Here is a 20301-nt window from a genome sequence, read left to right as displayed (position 1 = left end):
AGGCTGGACAGGTCAGGGCTAGATTCTCAGTCTCTTGTCTACATCAGAGCTGGGCTCTGTCTCACAGAACAACTCTGCTTGAGGTATTGAAGGACTGAGCTGGCATCAAACTTGGGGACACACAGGACAAACTTGCTGGGGCTTTCAGCTTTATACAGCTGGTGAGTTATCAATTACTTCTTTAAAGGATTGTCTGTAGTTTCAGGTTTGTTATCTCCCCCTGGGCAGCAGCAGTAGCTGTTCCCTGCTGTCACTCTGAAGGGACAAGGGGGTGATGCTGCCCCAGTAACACCAGTGCCAGCCCCAGCACAGACTGGTTTGGCATCTCAAACCTACAACAACAACAACGCAACTCAAGCAACTGGGATCAGAACTGAGTCTTTAAATAATTCCATTTAATCAGACTAAGTGTAACTTTATCCAAATAGCTTCTCTCCAGTAGGAGTTACAGTGCACACAGAAGCAGAACGGGAAGCTGAGCTCTGAACCCAGCCCCCTCCCCAGGCTCAGGCTGGTAATCCAGCTTTACCAGCCCCTAATCCCTGCTCCACCACTGCCTTGGGAACACCTCGGGCAGTCCCTGCTCCAGTTTGGTGTTGGAAGCCCCAGGGAGGAGCCACTGGCGAGGCCACCTGTGAGTCTGGAGCTGGGAGGGGACAGCGGGGCCCAGCCCCTGCGCGGAGCTGAACCAAAGCCACCTCCAGCAGTCTCGGCAAAAGGAGGGACGAGTCCAAAGCCAGCAGCACTGGAGGCTCTGCCCTTTATTTCAGGACAGGGGCTGGGCCCTGGCCAGCAGCTCGGGCCTGAGGGGGCTGCGCTGCTCCTCCGCCGCCGCCGCCTCCACGTCCGCCATGACCGCGGCGTCCCAGGCCAGGCTCAGCAGGGCCGAGGGCACCTGGGCAGGACAGCAGCACTGAGCACAGCCAGGGAAGGGTGTGGGGAGTCCTGACTGCCATCCAGTGCCACCCCTGCCTGGGCAGGGACACCTCCCTCTGCCCCAGCTGGCTGCATCCCGGCCTCGGGCACTCCCACGGCTGCTGTGGAACACCCTGGGAGCATTCTCAGAGCTGGGACTGCTCAGACTGAAAAGGACAAGGCTGGATTCTGCAAGCAGCTCCTTTTAGGGGATGTTACCGTGGGCTTTCTGTTCATACCCTCCCTCACCATCGCTGCCTTCCCTCTTTCCCAGCCCCTGACAGCTCTGTGCTCCAGGAGGAGCCTGCATTTCCCTCCACACCTCCAAGCCCCCAAGCAGTTACTGCTTTGTTTGTGCTTAAAATGAGAGGACAGAGCACAGCTTGGGGCTCTGAAAGAACACAAACTTCTCCCCCACCTCTGAGCAGCAGAAGTCTCTGACAGCCTCAAGATGCTCTGGAAGGTACCAACAATAATATTTTTCACTCACCAACCCACATTCATTGAAGGCCAAGTTCTCATCAGTCAGTTTGAGACCTCCAGGTCCCAGGAGCTCAAAGGGCAGCCAGTCATCTCTGAGTGCTTCTCTCACAAAGTTGTAGAGCACAGACACTGATTCTCGGGCATAAAAAGTCCCTGCCATGAGAAAACAAGGTGAGAGAGTCTGGCATTTACCAAAATCTAACCTTTTGTGGTCGGTTCTGTGGGGCTTCACCTACTGATGCTGACTTGATCAACGACTTCCCTGCCACACAGCCAGCCTGATTTAACTGAAAACTTTAAAAGCAGAATCCCCAAAGAAAAATAGTCAATTGTTGGGAGCCCCTGCCAGCCTGTAACAAAGAGCTGGGGAAGCCTGAAATGATTTCCAGAGTTCTACAGGAAAATTTGAAGAGGATTTATGCTGTTGTACAATCTGACATCACACAGGCAGCCTCACGCTGGCTGCTGTCACACACTGATCTAATGAGTCCAGCTTGTTTCCAGAGGCCTGGGAAGAGCAGACTTTAATTAATGATGCCTTGAGATTCTTCCCTCTCTGTCCAATCCTGGCTTAAAACCCCAACCCTGAGCAGGGGGAGAGGGTTTGGAGATGGGAAGAGTCTATGGAGAAATGTTACCCTGCTATGGTTTTGGAGGGGTTTTATCCCACCAGCTGAACTCAGCACCTCCTCCTTACACTCCAAGGACCCTCAGCAGCTTCTGGAGGTGCCCGAAGGAAGGGTGAGGGGTCCCCCTTACCCTGGAGGATGTATCCATCGGGGAAGCGCACCCTCAGCAGCGTGTAGTTGTACTTCCTCATCTCCCTCTGCTCGTCCTTCTCGCGCATGGCCCTGGTCCTCAGCATCGACGCCTTCTCCACCGCCTCTGTCCTGCGGGGACAGACCCTTGTAGGCCCTGAGGAGAGCCACCAGCTGCTGGCTTGGCTGCTGTCCCCTGGCCCTGCTGCTGCAGCCCCTCACCGGAGCCTCTGCTCCCTGCGCAGCTCCTCCGCAGTGAGGCTGAAGAAGTCGTGGGGCAGCTCGAAGTGCGCGGCCGCGGGCGAGGGCTGGAACACGGCGAGCTGCCGGTGCAGCTGCGCCCGCACGGGCTCCGAGCTCAGCAGCTGCTCCTTGTGCTCCTTCAGATCTTCCAGCCTGCTCAGCACCTCCTCCCTCAGCACGTAGAACTCCTCCGTGGTCTCTGCAAACGCAAAGATGGCGTCAGGCTCTTGGTCTTTAGAGCAGTGACATGGGGACAAGGAAATGTCATACGGGGACAAGGAAATGTCATACTGGGACAAGGAATGTGCAGGCTCAGAGGGTGTTTTTGTTCCAGCCTTGGAGGAATGACCTCTGTGGAGCTGTCAGCAACCAGAGCTGCCCCCAGCATCCCCCAAAGCCCTGACTCCACATTAACACCACGAGTTCTTGCCTTGTCCTGGAACAGGAAGTGTTTTTGTCTCAAACCCCACAGCCTGGAAAAATTTGTGTGTCCCTTCCAAGCAGCTTATCTTTCCTGGAAAAAAAAGGACAGAATTTAGATGGAGTTTGCTCCAAGCAAGGGCTTTCCAAGGCTGAGCAGCTGTGGAGCCTGAGCTCACCTGGAACACCTTGTTCTGCAGTTTGATTTTCCGGTATTTCTCCTCTTCTGGATGGAGATAGATGTTATCCAGGTACCTGCAGGAAGAGAAATGCACTGCCTGGGTCAAAGCAGGACACTCCGAGGTCAGAGAGAAAACAGAGACCTCACAGAGAAAAAAAGCTGAGAAACCCAGGGAAAAAAAAATACATCAATGTTTTGGGGCTGAACAACCAGCAGCTCCCAAACCTCTTGGATTAGTGGGACCAACTCCTCCAGGATGCTGACATCAGGTCAACTGACAAACTGGGTGGTTCAAGAGTTCCATTTTCTTCCGAAAAAAAGTCTTGTCTAGAAGCTGAGCAAGAAAACCCAGCAGGGAAGGGATGAGCTGCCCGTGCCCTCAGTGACACTCACTTGGCCATGGTCTCCACGCACAGCCGGACCTTCTCCCGGTCCTTGTTGAAGGTGTGGATCTCCATGATGGAAGCAGCCACCGGGTCCACGGAGAAATACTGGGGGAGAGGGAGAGAAGCTGCTCAGGGAGGAGCTGACCCCAGCTCATCTCAATCGTTCCCCATTTGCTGGGCTAGAGATGATTGAACGGGTAAAGTGAAATTGTCCTGGGGGAGATTTTACACGAAGGAGGTGGAGGGTTGGAAAAGTCACTGCTGGCACAAAAGGAGTTTGAAGAGGGAAGGGGAGGAGTTTGAAGGAAAACACTCACTGCCTGGATGGCTTCTCGGAGCTGCTTTTCCTTCTGGTCTTTCCTCACAACAGTACCAGTCAAGGGGCAGATGAAATAAACCCCTGAGACAGAGGGAGCAGCTGCCCCTTCCTCCTCTCGCTCCTGAAGGAGATAAAACCAAACTGAGCACGGGGAGGTTTTGGGGGGGGGCTCTGTTTATAAATACCCTCAGGATTAGGAGAGCAGCCCCAAGGGGTGCTGAGCAGGGCATGGCAGCACCTCCCTCACCTTTTCCTCCATGGAGAGCCGCTTCTCGCTGGCAGCTGCCTCGGCCATTAGCTCTTTCCTCACTACAACACACAAACCCCGGTTGGACTGGAGGCTCAGCACATTCCAGAGCCTTCTGAACAGCTCAGCGCTGCCCTGGGAAGCAAACACCTGCCCAGGTGTGGCGTCCCAGCCCAGGGCTGCACATGACCCCATTTCCAGGACAGCTGCCCCAAAACAGGCTGGCCAGAGAGCCGTCCCCGGGCGCTTTTCCAGCCGTGATTCCCCCGGCCGCTCCTACCCTGGTTCCTGATGGCCTCCTGGGATGCGGACGGAGCCTTTCCTCCCTTGGGCTTCACCTCCAGCCGGGCCAGCGCCGCGGCCGCCGCTCTCTGCGCCTCATCCGTCGGGGCCTGCCGGGGCTTCGGGGCCACCTCGGCTTTCGGCTTCTCCCTGGGGGCCCTGGCACGGAGGACACGGCTCGGGGACCGCCCGTGCGCGCCCACCCGCCGGTGACAGCGCGGGGACGCGGGAAGGGGCGCTCGGGCCCGGCGCTGTCACCGCTGCCGGCCCCGTGTCCCCCTCGTGCCCCGGGCAGGTACCGGGCCCGGGGCGGGGGGTACCGGCCGCGGAGGGTGCCCGGGGGTGGCGTTACCCATGGTGACGTTACCGGAGGGTCCCCCCAGCCCGTACCGGGATGGCTCCGAGAGCTTCTGCCCGGGCCCCGCCGTCTTGAACTTCAGGTCGGCCTTGATCTCCTGGAAGAACTTGCGCATGGCGGTGCCGGGCTGGGACCGGACCGGGACGGGAGCAGCACCGGGACGGGAGCAGCACCGGGATGGGAGCAGTACCGGGACGGGAGCGGGGCTGCCGCGCCCCCCCCGCGCTTCCGGCCCGCCCGCGCCGTCACCGGAACGGGGCGGGACCGGCCCCGCTCGGGCGGCGGGGATGGGGCGGCAGGGGGGCGAGGGATACCGGCACCGGCATCACCGAGGGCCGCGGCACCCGCGGACCCCGGAGCAGGACCCACGGACCCCGAAGCAGGACCCATGGACCCCAGAACGGGACCTACGGACCACAGAGCGGGACTCACGGACCCCAGAACGGGACCTACGGACCCATGAGCGGGACTCACGGACCCCGGAGCGGGACCCACGGACCTCCACAGAGCCCCGGTTGCATCCCTGGACCCCCGGCGGCACCCACGGAGCCTCACGGAGCCCAGAGCGCCCCAGACCTCCCCAAAGCTGCACCCGCAGCCCCACGGAACAGCCTCGGCTCGCGGTACCGCGGGAGCAGCCCGGTACCGTGAGCAAAGGAGGCTGAACGGAGCCCTGGGCAGCTCCGGAGCTGGGACACAGCCGGGGCTGCGGCGTCTAAAGCTCACGGACACGGAGCCTCGTGTCTCCCGTCTCTGGCAGATCGGCCGAGGGCTCCAAACCTGAGGATGCACACAGTAAACATCCCCGCGTGTGCTGCGGGTTCACGGGTTATTTCCACGGTACAGCTCCTGCTCCCCTCCTCTGGGACACGGGACACTCGCAGCCGAGAAAGGGGCTGCGGCTCTCGGCATCGGGCGGACCCCACCCCGAACGGGGCTGTCGGCACCTGGCACTGCCCCTCCGGTGGCACAGGGATCGACCCCGGTGGCACCGAAGGCCAGGAACACCTGGATGAAGGCTGGACACGCACGCGGTGACACCGAGAGCCAGGAACACCTGGATGAAGGCTGGACACGCACCGTCACCGGCATCGCGAGTGGGAGTCACGGGTTGAGACACGGACCTGCCCTCCAGGGACACCGCCATGGCACAGGACAGGCTGAGGGGAATGTACAGAGCCCTGACGCTGCTGGGATGTGGCAGAGCTGGGATACAGCACGGCCAGGATGTGGCACAGCCCAAAATATTGCACAGCTGGGACACGGCACAGCCTGGGACACGGCAAGGCCAGAATATGGCACAGACTGGATGTAGCACGGTCAGGATGCAGCATGGATGGGATATGGCAAGGCCAGGACGTGGCACAACAGGGACGTGGCACAGCAGGGACATGGCACAGCCCAGCAGGAGCGAGGCCTCACTCACAGTGTGACAGGGAGCACTCCCAACACCCCGACACCACCTTCACGAATTCCCCTCCTCACACACCTACCCCCAAACCCCTGGGAATGAGGAGTTTCTCCCCACAATCAGGGTTGTGGTTTGGGTTTTGCAGCCCGGTGTGGGCAGGGACTGTTTTCCTCTCCATGACCTTGCAGAGAAGCCAGTTTGGGTTAAAAGCAGGTTAAACCCCAGTGCAGCTCCCAGGCCAGCTGCACAGTGTTTGCTCCGGCTTAGCCAGGCTCAACCCAAGTTTGGAACCTGGTGGGTCAGATTCCCCCAAGTGGCCCTAAGTGACTCTCCCGGTGGCCCTGTCCTGGGCCAGAGACATGACCACCCACCACCCTCCCCAGCCCAGAAGAGTTTGAAGCCGCGGGATGGCCCCAGGGAAGGAATTCAGCCAGGAACTGCATCCCCAGGCTGGGGGGCTGAGCTGGGGGCAGTGGATGGGGCAGGATCGGCGTCTGTCCCACCCATAGCCCTGACCCTGTCCCCACACCCTTGTTCCCCCCAGCCCTGTCACCCTCCTATAGTCCCCAGCCCCCCCATAGCCCTGTCCCCTCTTAGGTTCCAATTCCAATCCTGTCCCCATCCCTGTTCCCTCTCAGCTCCCAATTCCCAATCCCCGACCCCCCTCAGTCCCAGTCCCCCAGGCCTTGCCCCCATCCCCGTCCCCCCACCGCCCCTCAAGCCCCGCCCCCCAGCGCCCCCCGCTTCGGCGCCTCCGGGGCGCGGCCCAATCCCGTTATCCCGCCGCGCCACCGCCTCGCTCCTATTGGTCGGATAGGCTGAGCGACCTGCGGCGGAGCCAATGGGCGACGCGGTCGCGACCGGGGGCGGGACATCCTGCGTGCCGTGCGGTGCGGGCCGCCCCCGCCGCCTGCCCGGTGCTGCCGCGGCCTGGGCTGGGCCTGCCCGCGCCCGGTGCCCCCCGCGCCCGCCGCGCCCCCCGGTGCCGCCATGCCACACAGCTTCAAACCCGGGGACCTCGTCTTCGCCAAGATGAAGGGCTACCCGCACTGGCCGGCCCGGGTGAGACCGCGGGGCCGCGCCGCGGGGTGACGGAGCGGGAGGGGGGCGGGGGTCCCGGACCGGGATGGGGGCGGGATCGGGAGGGAGTACTCGAGACGGGATGGGGACGCGTACCGACCCTTGTCCCTGGAGCGGAGGCCCCTTCCGGGACGGAGATGCCATAACGGTACCTGTACCGGGATGGGGATCCCGGACCGGGATGGGGACACGGTACCGATGTGGGAACACGTACCGGGATGGAGGTGCCATAACGGGACCCGCACCGGGACGGGACGCCCTGTACCGGCACGAGGAGCTGGTACCGGGGTGGACATGCTGTAACGGTACCTGTACCGGGATAGGAGGGTCTGTACCGGGTGAGGACCCGGTACGGATGGGTGTCCCGTTCGGGATGGGGGACCCAGGTCGGTATCTGTCATGGAGTGTGAGCCGGTGGCGGCAAGAGAGACCTGTCCCAGCTCACAGACTGGGATGTGGGGTCACCCCCCAGCACCTGTACTGGATTGCAATGTCCTGTACTGGGATGGGGCCCAGTACCAGTGCGGGGTGTCCCATTCTGGGATGGGAGCTCCCATTCCAGCCCCTCTACTGGGATGGGGGCCCAGTACTGGAATGGGGTGTCCTGTACCGGAATGGGGGACCCCATATGAGCAGCTGTACTGGGATGAGGGTCCAGCACTGGCTCAGAGATCCCCTATGGGAACTCATGTTGGGATGGGAGCTCAGTGCTGCACTGTGAGGCCTGGGCTTCTGTCCCTTGTTGGGGACAGCGAGGGGACACTGTGGGTGTGACATGGGCGGGGGGCTGCTGTGAGCGCTCACGGTGCGGGACGAGCGGGTGCTGCTGCGCTTTGGGGAGGTTATTTGGGATGCTGGAGCGTTTGGGGAGGGGGACAGCTGGTGCCACTGGCCGGGTGACAGCGTCGTGCCGCGGTGCTTCTGGAGAGCAGGAGCTGCTTTGGGATGTGCTCAGCTGGGGGGTGCTTGGGGGCTCTGCGGGGAGCAGCCGAGGGCGCGGCAGGTTCACACACCGCCCTCGGATGGGAAGAGACTGGCAGGTGGAACCGTGCGGGCTCGGGGAGCTCAGGGGGCCGGAGCTGACACCGCTTGGCTGCACCTCGCCGTGAGACCCGGGACTGCCGCTCCCGCCAGGACAGCCCCTCTGCTTTAGCTCGCTTGCTTTCTGGGGAAGGGTCCCCCCGCCCCGAAGACCTCCCCAGCACCCCCTGCTCACCCCGAGGCTCTCCCTGCCCACGGCCCAGACGCCCGGAGCACAGAAGACGGGGGTGTCCGGCCGGCAGCAGGGGCCTCCAGCCAGGACGGACCCTGCGGCCGCTCGTCCATCGCCCCCGCCCGCGCTGCCGGGCCCCGGCCACCGATCCCGGGGGAGTAGCGCAAGGCCCACGTTGCCCACAAGACCTCGGTGCCGGATCCTTCCCGTTTCTCTGGTAGAAATCCCGCAGGGACTCGGATCCGTAGCCAGGGCCCCGTCCGGGTGCTTTCCTGCCGCGCTTGGCTCCAAGCGGGTGCCGGACCCGACGCCGCTTGCCGGGGCTGAGGACGCTGTCTCTGACCTCCTCGTGCTTTGGGTTTCCTTTCAGATCGATGACATCGCGGACGGCGCCGTGAAACCCCCCCCGAACAAGTACCCCATCTTCTTCTTCGGCACCCACGAGACGTAAGCGCTGCCTCGCTCCCCCCGCCGGGCTCTGCCTCCGCTCCGGCCTCACCTCTGCTTTGTCTCTCTCCAGCGCCTTCTTGGGCCCTAAAGATCTGTTCCCTTATGAAAAATATAAAGACAAATATGGGAAACCAAACAAGAGAAAAGGCTTCAACGAGGGCTTGTGGGAAATCCAGAACAACCCCCACGCCAGTTACAGTGCCCCTGCGGTGAGTGTGGGCTGGGCAGGGGATGGGGCTGCGGCCCCTCCGTCCCCCCGAGTCACTCCTCCTGTCTCTGCTTCTCCTCGCTGCTGTGCCGATTGCTTCCAGCTTCCAGCTTGGCTTCCTTGGGGTGGAATTAGCTCCCCTCTGCTTCCCTGCCCTCTCCCTTCCTCAGGGAGTTTGCTCTGCTCATCTTCCTCCATGGAGGGGTTTCCCTCAGGCTTCCAGGAGCGCTGGAAATTCCCACTTGCTCTGGAGGAAGGCGCTTCTGCCCCATTGTCATGGTGGAACCGGGGTCGTGCTTTGTGCTGCTTGCCCAAAATCATGGAGATCTTGTTGTCAGAGCAAGAACTTGAGGCTTGCTCGTCCCTGGCTCCTAGATCTGCTTGTGGACTGTTGGGAAGTCCCCTCCTCCATCCATTCCCGAGGTTCCTGAGCCCTCCAGCAGGATTTGGAGTGGGCCAGGCCAGGGAACAGCTCTTTGTCAACTTCTTGTGGGGGCATCTCATGGCCATAATTGGGATCCAATTTATTCTGTAAAGATCATCACAGGAGGCGTCGGCTTTATAGGCAGTGGGGCTGAAGAGGCAGAGGAAGGTTGGTAGGGTGGGCAGCAAGGTCGAGGTGGTCCCTGGAGGTCAGCAGGTGCAGGGAATGAGCCCCCCGGGCCGTGCCATGGCCGGGCAGGAGTGAGGATGTCACGTGAGGGGCAGGGGTTGGGAAATGGTCCACCCAAAACTGGATGTAGGGTAAGGCGAGGCTGTGGAGGTGCTTGAAAACCTGGAGATTCTTGATGGTGAGGGAGGTACCACCTGCCATGACCAGGAATCTGCTGGGAGCTCCCATCAGGGACCCATCAGGGACCCAGCAAGGCTGAGGGTTCACCAACTCCCACTGCGTCCTGTGGGCAAAAGGAGGAGGAGGAGAAGACACTGAAGTTTCCTTGGCTTTGAGACCTGAGTCAAGCAAGGTGCCAGGAACAGCCAAGGGTGAGGAGAGGCTTTCCAGCAGCTGGAAGAACTCAGCTCTAGGAATGTCAGTGCTGCCACACACAGAGGAGCAGCCCAGAAGATGAAGTTGGGGTGTGATATCCTGTGCGAGGAACCTGGAGAAACAAGGAGAACCTTCAGAGAGCAGGACACAGGAGATCCCATCTGGGAAGAGCACCTGGACTCCTTGTGTGGACCTTTCCCATGGGGAAAGTGTGCGAAGAGGACAGGAAGAGGCCTGATCCAAGTGAAGGCAGAAGGAGAGGCTGAACCCGGCCACCCCGGCCTGTCTGGCGCCGTCAGGGCAGAGGAGGGCTGGGCTCTGCTCCCAGCTCCAGGCTGCTCCAGGGATTTTGGCAGGGCGTGAGGATGGGGGGCAGAGGGCAGGGGGGCAGCAGCATCCCAGGAATGTGTCACTGGTGCTCTCGGAGGGGCGTGTGGGGCTGTGGGAACGGGGGCAGCGCTCCCCAGGGCCGGTGCCATTGCCCGGGGCTGCTCCGGAGGGATCCGTGCTGGGGGGAGAGGCTGCCCTGCACTGCTCTGCACACCCAGCTCTGCCTTCCTTCACTCCCCACCCTTGGTGCCCCCTCTCTGTCCTCTCTTGGCCCCCCACATGCCCCACAGCCCCCCTAACCCCGCTGTCCTCCCGCTGCCTTTAGCCCGCGAGCTCCTCCGACAGCGATGTCCCCGAGAACGACCCCATGGCGGGCAGCGACGCCGGGGACGACGAGGACGACTCTGCCATGGCCACGGGCCCCACGGAGAAGGTGGACAGCGACGAGGACTCGGATCGAGGCAGCGACCACAGCGGGCTCAAGAGGAAATCCTTGGCCATGAAAGTGAGTGTGGGCTGGGGGCAGGAGGGTGGCCCAGCCAGGGGACACTGGGGCTCCATCACGGAGTTTTCCTTGAGCCCACCGCAGCAGAAGGTGGTGGTGAAACCAGCTCCCTCTGGATTCTCCAGTGGGAAATGGGGCTCAGCGTGGTTTGGGGGTCTCACGGCTGTCTCGTGATGCCTGTGGGGTGGTGGGATGGCCTATGCTGGCTGGGTTTGCAGCCTGGAGCAGGATCCAGAGCTGCAGATCTGAGTGCAGCTCTTGCAGGGCCTGTTGGGAAGAGCTGGAGAAAGCCCTTCCCAGGAAGCATTTGCTTTCCACGGTGGATGGAGAAGAAATGGGCTTCTCTCATCTTGTCACCTCTCCTTTGCCAGATGCCTGTGATAAAACGGCCTCGGAAATCCTCCAGTGACTTGGATCAGGGCAGCCCCTCTGTCACAGAAGAGGAGAACTCAGAAACATCTTCTGAGTCGGAAAAAAACAGTGACCAGGTGAGAGGATTTTGGGATACACTTAGAGGGTTGTGGGTAGAACGTCCCTGTGGGAGTGGGGCAGAGGCTGAAGGGAACCTGACCAGCTTGATTCCATGGTGACGCTGTTCCGCATTTCCTCATATTCCTGTTTTCCTCCAGGATTTCACTCCTGAAAAGAAGCCAGTGGCCCGGGCTCCACGCAGGATGCCGGCAGCAGGGAGGAAGAAGAAGGTAAAGGACCCCAAATCTGAGGAAGGCTGGAGAGGAGCCAGGGTCTGCACTGTGGGGAGGGGGGAGCTGAGGGTGACAGGGCTGTGCCCTGGGCTGGAGCACCTGGATGGACCTCGCTGATCTCTTGGTGACCTGTGGGGGCTCTGGGTGCTGGCATCCAGGACACTGCTGGGTTTGGGGGCATTGCTGACTGTGACAGTGCCACCCCACAGCCACCCTCCATCCCAGCCCTGCTCTCTGCCTGCAGAAAGTGGAGTCTGGCTCTGACTCCGACTCCAAAGTGGACTCGGATCTGGAGATGGGCAATGCCACCGTGGACATGACCAAGACGGACTCGGACTCGGACTCAGATGTGTCGGTGAAAAAGGCACCACGGGGCCGCAAGCCAGGTACCCCGAGGCTGCTCCTGCTCCTGCCACCACCTCGGGATGGGACTGGCAGCTCAGGCATTCCCAAGGCTCTGGGCTTCCATCCCAAATTCTGGCACATTCTAGAGCCCCTCTGCCTCTGGAGCTTGGGGCTGTTTTAACAGAGGGACCTGCAGGGCTCCTGCTGAACATGTCCCTGTTGTCTTGCAGCTGAGAAACCCCCTCCCAAGCCCCGGGGCAGGAAACCGAAGCCAGAGCGTGTCCCCAGCAGCTCCAGCAGTGACAGGTGAGCTCAGCTGGGACAGTGCCACCCTTGGGCTGGGCTGGGGGTCCCGCAGGGGTCCGAGCCTGCCCTGTCCCGGCAGTGACAGCGACAGCGACGTGGATCGCATCAGCGAGTGGAAGAGGCGGGACGAGGAGCGGCGGCGGGAGCTGGAGGAGAAGAGGAAGAGGGAGCAGGAGGAGGAGATCCGCCGGCTCCGGGAGCAGGAGAAGGAGGAGAAGGAGAAAAGGAAGGAGAAGGCAGAGAAGGGAGAGGAGGTGCACTCGGACTCGGACAGCAGCGCCGAGGATGAAACGGCCAAAAAGGGCCGGAGAGGCCGGGCCAAGGCTCCGTCCTCCTCGGACTCTGAGCTGGAGCAGGAGAAGGAGGTGAGTGCAGAGCCATGGGACCTGGGGGTGGATAGACAATCTGTCAGGCCATCAGGGACTTCCAGGAGGGGCAGGGCCCTGCCCTCGTGGTCTTGGGTTAGCCTGCAGCTGCCCACATGGTGTTGGGAAGGGTTGTATCCGTGCCTTGGAGTGGGAGCTCTTCCCCTGGCCCAGGATGCCTCATCCAGCTGTGGGCCTCACATCTGGCACAGGGTGCCCAGAGCAGCTGTGGCTGCTCCATCCCTGGAAGTGTCCAAGACCAGGTTGGACGGGGCTTGGAGCACCTTGGGACAGTGGAAGGTGTCCCTGCCCATGGCAGGGGTGGGACGGGGTGAGCTTTATGTTCCCTCCCAACCCAAACCATTCCGTGATCTCCAAGATGCTCTTCCACCACAGTCATGGGATTTGCTCCACTGTCCCCCTGGAGCTTTTGGGAGCATGTAGGGTGACCATGCCCCATGGGGTGATGCAGTGCCAGGGCAGTGGGGTGACTGTGGGGTGGCCATGGGTGCCGTTGTGCCGTGGCCGTGGCTCCGTGTGTGCCGCAGCAGGGAGGGCTCTGCTGCTCTCCCTGCATTGTTCTATCCTCCAAGGTAAAGAAGCCAGTGAAGAAACAGCCCTCAGAGTTGTCAAGGAAACCAAACCAGAAGGAGAAGAGGGGCCGAGCAGAGGAGAAGCCACGGAACAAGTCAGCAGCTCCACATCTCCCTCCCTCCCCTTTCCCCCTGGGAATGGGGCTGTTCCTGCACAGCTCCAGCCCTGGCACCCCGGGGTGGGCATGGGGCTCCTGGGGCTGCAGCACCAGCAGAGGGGCTGGGCCTGTTCCTCCCCTCCTCCTGAGCTGAAGGGGCTGGAGGAGCTGTTGGGGGTTACCAGGCTGACATTCCGTGGGGTTTTCTTTCTTGTGGGGCTTTTCCTGTCTGCGTTCCTGGGAAGCTGGGGCACAAGGGAGCTGTGACCAGGGTGGAGGGGTCTTGGATGCTCCAGCCAGTGCCACCCCCCTTGTTAGCCCAGTGCTGAGCAGAGGGTTCACCACCACCATCTTCCCTTTTTCCTTCCCTTCACACAGACCTCTGAAAGTGGAACGAGGCCGGAAGAAATCCGACCCAATCCCTGAAAGGAGGGTGGAGAAGAAAAAGGGTGAGAGACCCAGTGCTTCCCATCACAGAGGGGAGGAGAGAGAGGAGAGGGCTCCAGGGTTGGTTCCCCCATCCCTGGGACAGGGAGGGATCAGTGAGGTTGTGCCAGGGTTTTTCCCAGCACTGCTTTGATCACTTCCCTGGCATCCCCTCCCTATCTTGGCACAGCCCAACCCATCCTCTCCAGAGACATTCCTGGGGCTGTGCTCAACTTTGGAAGTGCAGGAGGACACAAACCCCTGCCTGGGAGTGATTCCAGGCCCCAGAGCAGACCCTGGGCTCTGGGCAGGGCCGTGGGCTCTGCTGGTGCCCTGACATCTCGGGCTGTGTCTCTCTGTCTGCTCCAGAGCCCACAGTGGAAGAGAAACTCCAGAAACTTCACAGTGAGATCAAGTTTGCGCTGAAGGTGGATAACCCGGTGAGTGCCTGGCCTGGGCCATCCCTGCTCATCCTTGCCCTGCTGTGATACCCAGGAATGCTCCTCCTCCTCCCTTTGGGGGTGCTGGGAGGCCCCAGGTGCCCCCAGGGCAGCTCCTGATCCCGCTGCCACCCCTGCAGGACATCAAGCGGTGCCTGAACGCGCTCGAGGAGCTGGGCACGCTCCAGGTCACTTCCCACATCCTCCAGAAGCACACGGATGTGGTGGCTACACTCAAGAAGGTAGAGCAGAGGGCTGAGCCCTCCCTGGGGCGAGCAGGGAGCCTGCCTGGCCCCAGCCCTAAGGGGGTCCCTCCTCCTGCTCCCGGGGTAGATCCGGCGCTACAAGGCCAACAAGGACGTGATGGAAAAAGCGGCCGAAGTCTACACCCGGTTGAAGTCGCGTGTGCTGGGACCAAAGATGGAATCCATCCAGAAAGCCAACAAAGCTGGGCCTGAGAAGGACAAGGGGGAGGCAGAGAAGGGCCAGGAGAAGCTGTCGGGAGCAGAGACACGGAATGAGAAGGGGGAAGAGGAGACAAATGCTGGTAACGTTCCTGAGCATCCCTGAACATCCCAGGACCACTCCCTGCCCTGTCTGGGCAGGTCACAGTCCCCTCCTTGGGGCATGCCCTGTCCTGCTGGGGACACAGGACATGGGGAGGTGGCTGTTGGCCTCGTGGTGGAGGGATCAGCACCTCCAGGCCCTGCTTTGCTGGAGTGCCAGGAGAGGGAAAGGGCTGGATGGGGAATGCAGTGAGAGCAGAGGGCAAACCTCAAGCCCCACACGCCCGGGCTCTGGGGGCCTCCCCTGCTGCCTTTTGGCTCAGGACAGCTCCTCCCTGCCAGCCTGAGCTCTGGTCCAGGCATGAAGGAATGTGGAGATGTCCTTGGACACTGGCTCAGGCTCTTGCACAGGGAGTGGTGACTGGGATCTTCCACCCTCAGAGCCAGGTCTCTGTTTGGGGCTGTCCTGGTGATGCTGCAAGAGCCTTCCCAGAGGAACTGACAGGGAAAATCCACCCTTGCGGTGTTTCTGGGCTGGGGATGGAGGTTTTGGGGCCCTTCTTGCAGCTGTGGGGGGTCAGGGCAGTACTGGGGTCCCCTCAGGCTTGGCTGCATGTCTGTGGCCATGGATCCTCAGTCCAGGAGGGTCAGGATGGATGAGGGGGTCCAAGAGCCTGAGCCTCTCTCTCTTCCCTTCAGACCTGTCAGGTCCTGTGAATGGTGAATCCCTGTCCCAAAAGTCAGAGGGCACAGAGGAGAAGGACAAGAGCCAAGGGCCAGGAGCTGGGGAGCTGGAGGCATCCACAGAGGAGCCCCACAACAAGTGAGTGTGGGGGGCTGGGGGCTGCAGGGATCATTTGGGGACATCGTGTGGGTTGTGAAAGGGTTCTCCCAGCTTGGGAAGGAGCTGGGATGGGGGAGAGGGGCCAGGGGAGGCAGAGGGGCAGGGGGGCTGAGCTCTCCCTGGCCCTGCTCTCCCCCAGCAGTGTCCAGGACTGTCCCAAGGCCGGGCCGGAGCGAGCTCACGGGGAGTCGGAGGCTGCGGATGAGGAGGAGGAGGAGGAGAGCTGAGGAAGCAGCTCCCACGTGGAGGAGGAGGAGGAGGAGGAGAGGCTGTGAAGGAAGAGCAGCCTCTGCCTCATCTCCTGCCTGAGTCACTTCACTCTGTCCCACCGTAGCCGATGTCCTTGGTCTTGTCCCGTGTCCCGTCCCTGCGGAGGCAGCACCCGCGGGGGGGCTGTGCTGGTGTCTGTATTTGTCCCCCCCCATCCCGTTTTTAATTTTTGTTTTGGTTTTTTTTTTTCCCCTCCTACCTAATTTCTTGTGATTTCAACCGACATGAAATGAATATAAAGGGTTTTCTAATGAAAAACAGAAGGAACCCCAGTGTCTCTTTCTTGAGTTGTCAAGTTGTCCTCGTCTCTGGCTGGGACGAGGGAGAACCTTAACCAGGGTCAGGGCTGGAGAACATCCCCTGGGTCCCCAGATTCCCTCTGACCAGGATCAGGCAATCAGGGCCTGCTCCAAGCCCCTTTCCCCACCATCACAATCCTCTCTCCATCCAGAGGCAGCTGCTGGGGCCGGATCCCTCTGCCCCACGGGGGAGCAGCAGGGCTGGGCACCAACTTCTTGGGGTAAAATAAGGATAAAAAGGGTGTGTGGCAGGGAGGGACTGACCCTGGCACCATCCTGCCCGTGCTGGGCAGCAGCTCAGTGGTTTTGCTGTGTTGCAAGGCTCCGGAGCTTTTGTCCGTGTCCAATAAAGAGCTCCCGGCCCCACCCAGCGCCGCCTGCTCTTTGTGCCCGAGCCCCGGGGGAGGATGCCCCGATCCCCCCTCCCCTCGCAGGCTGCAGTAACTCTGCCCTGGGGACGCTCAGCGTTTGCTTTTTCCAGGACTGATTTCACACTCGCTCCGTAAACAAGACCTAAATAAAGCCCAAACCATCCCGAGTGCCTCTTGCCCAACTGCTGGGAACTCCAGGACCTCACTCCTGATCCCACTGCCAGCTCCTCTCCTGCCACCCCTGGGCTGGGGGGGCTGGCTGGGGAATGGGGGCTCAGGACATGGGGGGTCCCCAGGTCTTGGAGGGGGATTGTTCCTCCAGAGCCCAATTCCTCCCTCCCACACCCCCAAAGAAATCTCAGTCCAGTGCAAAACTAACCAGAGTTTATTGCTTCTTGTGCTGTTCTGACCCTACAAGGGTGGGAGTCTGAAGGCACCAAGCACATGGGGGACCCTCAACAGGCACTTGGGGCAGCCAAGGCACATAACTGCAGGTCCCCAGCAAGGGGACAAGTGACAGAGCTGGGGCAGGCAGGAGGGTCCCCACAGAGACAGGCACAAGGTGAGGGGGGCTGGGGGCGTGTAGCAAAGACTCCTAACGAGGCTTTTTGGGGAGGGAAGCAGCCCAGAATCGCTACTCCGCCTCCAGCTCCACCGGGCACTTGCCCGAGGGGGCGAAGGGTCCCACCAGCCACGTCAGGGGGGTGTTGAAGGCCACGTGTTCCACCAGCTCGTCCATCAGCTGCCGGGCTTTGGTGGCGTGGCTGCGGGCCCGGGCCAGCACGGGGCCCGTCACGTCCTGCAGGGAGGTGACAGAGGCCAGCGCTGCCCGCAGCTCCTCCACGTTCTGCCGGACCTGGCCCGCCTTGTCCTGCACGGTGGCGGGGAGGCCCTGCAGGCTGCACACCAGGGGCTGGCAGGAGCTCTGCAGCTGCTGGCTCAAGCCCTGCAGCATGGTCACCGTGCCCGACTCCACCGCCTGCGGGGGGACACGGGGGGTGAGGCCTGGGGGACACCCCGGTCACCCTGGGGACCCCCCCTGCCCTGCTCCTACCTCCGGTGGCACCTGGTCCTTGCCACCATCTGGCTGCTTCTTGCTCCACTCCAGCCACAGCTGCTGCAGCTTCTCCTGCCCTCCCTGCAGCCTCTGGTCCACGCCCTGCTTCAGGGTCTCCACCTAGGGAGGGGCAGAGCCCGGCTGGGTGAGGGGGCTGCCGGGGACACCCTGGGGTGGCACAGGGGGCGCGGGGCTGGGTCCTACCAGGTCAAGGGTGCGCTGGAGCTGGGCCAGCAGGTCCTGGCTGCTCTGGCGGGCGCTCTGCAGTTTGCTCAGGGAGTGCTGGAGCGCTCGGTGCCGCACCTTGGTGGAGAGGGAGCCCAGGCGCACGAAGTAGCTCTGCTGCTGCCTCTGCTGCTCCGGCTCGAAGCCTTCCACGGCCGTGGCCAGCTTGGCTGTGGGACAGGAGCTGCTCAGGGGGTCCCAGCACCACCATCACCACCCCACAGAGCCCCCCCTGCTCTGCCCAGGCTCTGCCCACCCTGTCTGGAGGGTGGGGATCAGCTGCTCACCCAGCTCCTCATCTGTCATGGGCAGGTAATGGTCCACCAGCTCCTCTGACTTGCCCAGCACGGAGTCCACCCCGCTGGCCACCATCTGGCCCACGGTGCTGACACCGCTGCTGACTGCTGACCTGGTCATCTCCACGCCACCCTGCACTGCCCCTTTGGTTATGTCCATCACACCGGTCACTCTGCTGGTCACCGCGTCCTTGGCCCCGGTCACGGTGCTGGACACTGCATCCTTGGCTCCGGCCACTGCATCCTTGGCTCCGGTCACGGTGCTGGACACTGCATCCTTGGCTCCAGCCATGGTGTTGGACACTGCATCCCTGGCCCCACACACCGTGTTGGACACTGCATCCTTGGCTCCAGCCATGGTGCTGGACACTGCATCTTTAGCCCCAGCCACGGTGCTGGACACTGCATCCTTGGCCCCGGCCATCCTGCTGGACACTGCATCCCTGGCCCCGGCCATGGTGCTGGTCAGCACATCCCTGGCCCCCGTCACCGTGGAGGTCACCAGCAGTTTGGTGTCTGAGATGATCTGGGCAGACACACAAACCTCTGTTAAGCGCTGTGGGGCCCCAAGTGTGCTGCCCACCCCAGCCCAGCCCACCCTGGTACCTTCTGGGGGGGCTGCTGCAGGATGGGCAGCTTCTCCTCCAACTTGTCCAGCCCTTTGCAGGCAAATTCATTGGCAGAAGAAACTGGAGATGGAAGAAGAGGTGAGTTTAGCACCCTGCTGCCTTGCAGGAGCTCTGCCAGGCCAAATTTTCCATCACCCCAAAATTCAGGGGGTGCTGCCCCCACATCTTTTCTTCCAGCTTCTCAGCCATTTACTCCTCAGCCATACAAACCAGAGACACAAAACCAGGTCCTCCCTCTCCTGGTTCCTCACGAGAGCTCGGGTAGAGCCAGTTTTGGGGGGTCCCCCATCCCTGTAGGGTGCTGTCCCCCCCCCGCACTCACTCTGGGGCTCCAGCCGGGTGAGGAGGGGCTGGGCCCCGCTCACTGCTGCCGCCGTCAGCGTCTTCACGCCCTTCTCAGCCACATCGCAGACGGAGCGCACGTAGGGGTGGCTCTCCTTGGTGCAGGTGTAGGCGGAGGACACCATGTCGTAAGCAGAGCTCACCAGGGGCAGGTTGGCCACGCGTGTCCCGATGTTCTGGGGGCCAGAAGGGCTCAGCGTAAGCGTGGGACTGAGGGACCCCCAAATCTCACAGGGAATGGAGCGTGGTGTGTGTTCTCAACACCCCGGGGATGGTTTTGGGGCACTCCCGTGGCCCTCCAAGCCCATCGGAGGGTGGGAGAGCCCCGATCCCCGTCTCCAAGCAGGAACCCCGTGGGTTGCCCCCAAATTCCCCGCCTTGCCCGCACTGACCTGCTGCTCCTCTGCCTTGGGCTGCGCCGGCGTGGGCTCGCTGGTGGCCATGGTGGGGCTGGGGGGCACAGACGGGACCGTGAGTGGGGTCAGGCCCCCCCAGCGCCCCCCTCCTGCCTCTCGAAGGGAGGGCCCCAAGTTACCGCTCCCCGGAACGGGGGAGCTCCCACGCGGTTGGAAAATTCCGGGACAGGGGGGTCCCGGGGACCGGGATCACGATCGGGATCACAGGCGGGATCGGGACCGGGATCGCGATCGGGACCAGGGTTGAGACCGGGACCGGGACCGGGACCGCCATCGGGAACAGGACGGGGATCGCGATCGGGAACAGGACCGAGTTCGCGATCGGAACCGGGATCGCGGTCGGAACCAGGATCGGGGGCCGGCCCCGGATCGTGCTCACCGCTGGCGCCTGGGCTCGGTTCTGCTCCGCTCGGTTCGGCTCCGGGCTCGCCCCGCTCCTCCCCGCCGCCCTTTATACCCCGGAGCCCGCCCCGAGCGCATGTGACCGGGGCCGCCCAGCGGGGCCGACCCGGGGCGGACCGGGAGCAGCGACCGGCGGGGAGCGCGGGGCCGCGAACCCCGGGAACGGGAGGGCAGCGAACCCCCGGGAACCGCCTGCACCGAGTGCCCGGCCCAGCACCGGATCCGCCGGGACTGGGCTGCGCTGAGCCCCCCCGGACCCCCCATTCCTCGGCCGGTGCTGCACTGACCCCCAGCCCCTTCCCTCCCCGGTACCGGATCCCCCGGACTGGGCTGCACTGACACTCCCTGGGGACCGGACACCCCCGGGACGGCTCTGCAGGGACACCCCGGGCCCGGAACTAGAGAACCCCCGCCCCCGCCGCTCCGTGGCACCGATCCCCCGGGACAGACCGCGCCCCGACCCTCCCGAGCGTCCCCTCCCCTCGTGCGGCTCCCGAGCCCGGGGGTCCCGGTGCTCCCGCACACCTGGCCCGGTGGAGCTGGTCAGACTGGCCCCGGTGGGTGCCGGCGGCGGGACGATGGGCGGTCCT

The 20301-nt window shown here is 62.5% G+C and overlaps 3 protein-coding genes across 7 annotated transcripts; 1 reads left to right on the top strand and 2 right to left on the bottom strand.

The window, feature by feature from the left end:
• Positions 1-374: 374 nt before the first annotated feature.
• Positions 375-4820, bottom strand: UBXN6 (UBX domain protein 6). The gene is made up of 11 exons (XM_036399485.2): positions 4625-4820; positions 4233-4393; positions 3953-4014; positions 3704-3826; positions 3394-3491; positions 2999-3074; positions 2830-2908; positions 2379-2598; positions 2158-2288; positions 1406-1551; positions 375-895 (listed from the first exon to the last, which is right to left on the bottom strand). Exons 1-11 carry the CDS (start codon positions 4705-4707, stop codon positions 767-769), a joined length of 1308 nt encoding a protein of 435 aa, XP_036255378.1. The 5' UTR covers positions 4708-4820; the 3' UTR covers positions 375-766.
• Positions 4821-6911: 2091 nt separating this feature from the next.
• Positions 6912-15937, top strand: HDGFL2 (HDGF like 2). 4 transcript variants are annotated; one of them, XM_036399429.2, is made up of 16 exons: positions 6912-7065; positions 8667-8743; positions 8817-8955; positions 10598-10777; positions 11149-11265; positions 11407-11478; positions 11726-11867; positions 12057-12132; positions 12212-12497; positions 13091-13185; positions 13567-13637; positions 13984-14054; positions 14195-14296; positions 14388-14601; positions 15260-15383; positions 15547-15937. In XM_036399429.2, exons 1-16 carry the CDS (start codon positions 6994-6996, stop codon positions 15629-15631), a joined length of 1923 nt encoding a protein of 640 aa, XP_036255322.1. In that variant the 5' UTR covers positions 6912-6993; the 3' UTR covers positions 15632-15937. The 4 variants fall into 4 exon arrangements, with proteins under 4 accessions (XP_036255322.1, XP_036255321.1, XP_036255324.1 ...); XM_036399428.2 differs by having other exon boundaries at positions 15544-15937; XM_036399431.2 differs by lacking the exons at positions 8667-8743; positions 8817-8955.
• A 774-nt stretch (positions 15938-16711) lies between these two features.
• On the bottom strand, positions 16712-20257 carry LOC118697002 (perilipin-3-like). 2 transcript variants are annotated; one of them, XM_054517367.1, is made up of 8 exons: positions 20237-20257; positions 19286-19343; positions 18874-19069; positions 18529-18611; positions 17914-18448; positions 17606-17796; positions 17399-17521; positions 16712-17323 (listed from the first exon to the last, which is right to left on the bottom strand). In XM_054517367.1, the coding sequence occupies exons 2-8, from the start codon at positions 19334-19336 to the stop codon at positions 16979-16981; spliced, it is 1524 nt and encodes a 507-aa protein (XP_054373342.1). In that variant the 5' UTR covers positions 19337-19343; positions 20237-20257; the 3' UTR covers positions 16712-16978. The 2 variants fall into 2 exon arrangements, with proteins under 2 accessions (XP_054373342.1, XP_036255330.2); XM_036399437.2 differs by lacking the exon at positions 20237-20257 and adding an exon at positions 19689-19789.
• Between the last annotated feature and the right edge of the window lie 44 nt (positions 20258-20301).

Source organism: Molothrus ater, chromosome 26, assembly GCF_012460135.2.
Source record: "Molothrus ater isolate BHLD 08-10-18 breed brown headed cowbird chromosome 26, BPBGC_Mater_1.1, whole genome shotgun sequence".
Classification (NCBI taxonomy): Eukaryota; Metazoa; Chordata; class Aves; order Passeriformes; family Icteridae; genus Molothrus; species Molothrus ater.
Note: the sequence above shows the minus strand (reverse complement) of the source record. Positions and strands in the feature narration are given on the sequence as shown.

Coding starts and splice junctions, on each gene's coding strand:
- HDGFL2 (XM_036399428.2), top strand. CDS start 6,994: ATGCCACACAGCTTCAAACCCGGGGACCTCGTCTTCGCCAAGATGAAG. Junction 14,602..15,259: donor GGAAGAGGAGACAAATGCTG/GTAACGTTCCTG, acceptor TCTTCCCTTCAG/ACCTGTCAGGTCCTGTGAAT. Junction 15,384..15,543: donor ACAGAGGAGCCCCACAACAA/GTGAGTGTGGGG, acceptor GCTCTCCCCCAG/CAGTGTCCAGGACTGTCCCA.
- UBXN6 (XM_036399485.2), bottom strand. CDS start 4,707: ATGCGCAAGTTCTTCCAGGAGATCAAGGCCGACCTGAAGTTCAAGACG. Junction 4,394..4,624: donor AAGCTCTCGGAGCCATCCCG/GTACGGGCTGGG, acceptor CCTCCGTGCCAG/GGCCCCCAGGGAGAAGCCGA. Junction 896..1,405: donor CCTTCAATGAATGTGGGTTG/GTGAGTGAAAAA, acceptor TGTCCTGCCCAG/GTGCCCTCGGCCCTGCTGAG.
- LOC118697002 (XM_036399437.2), bottom strand. CDS start 19,789: ATGCGCTCGGGGCGGGCTCCGGGGTATAAAGGGCGGCGGGGAGGAGCG. Junction 19,344..19,688: donor ACCGAGCCCAGGCGCCAGCG/GTGAGCACGATC, acceptor TGTGCCCCCCAG/CCCCACCATGGCCACCAGCG. Junction 17,324..17,398: donor AGGACCAGGTGCCACCGGAG/GTAGGAGCAGGG, acceptor GTCCCCCCGCAG/GCGGTGGAGTCGGGCACGGT.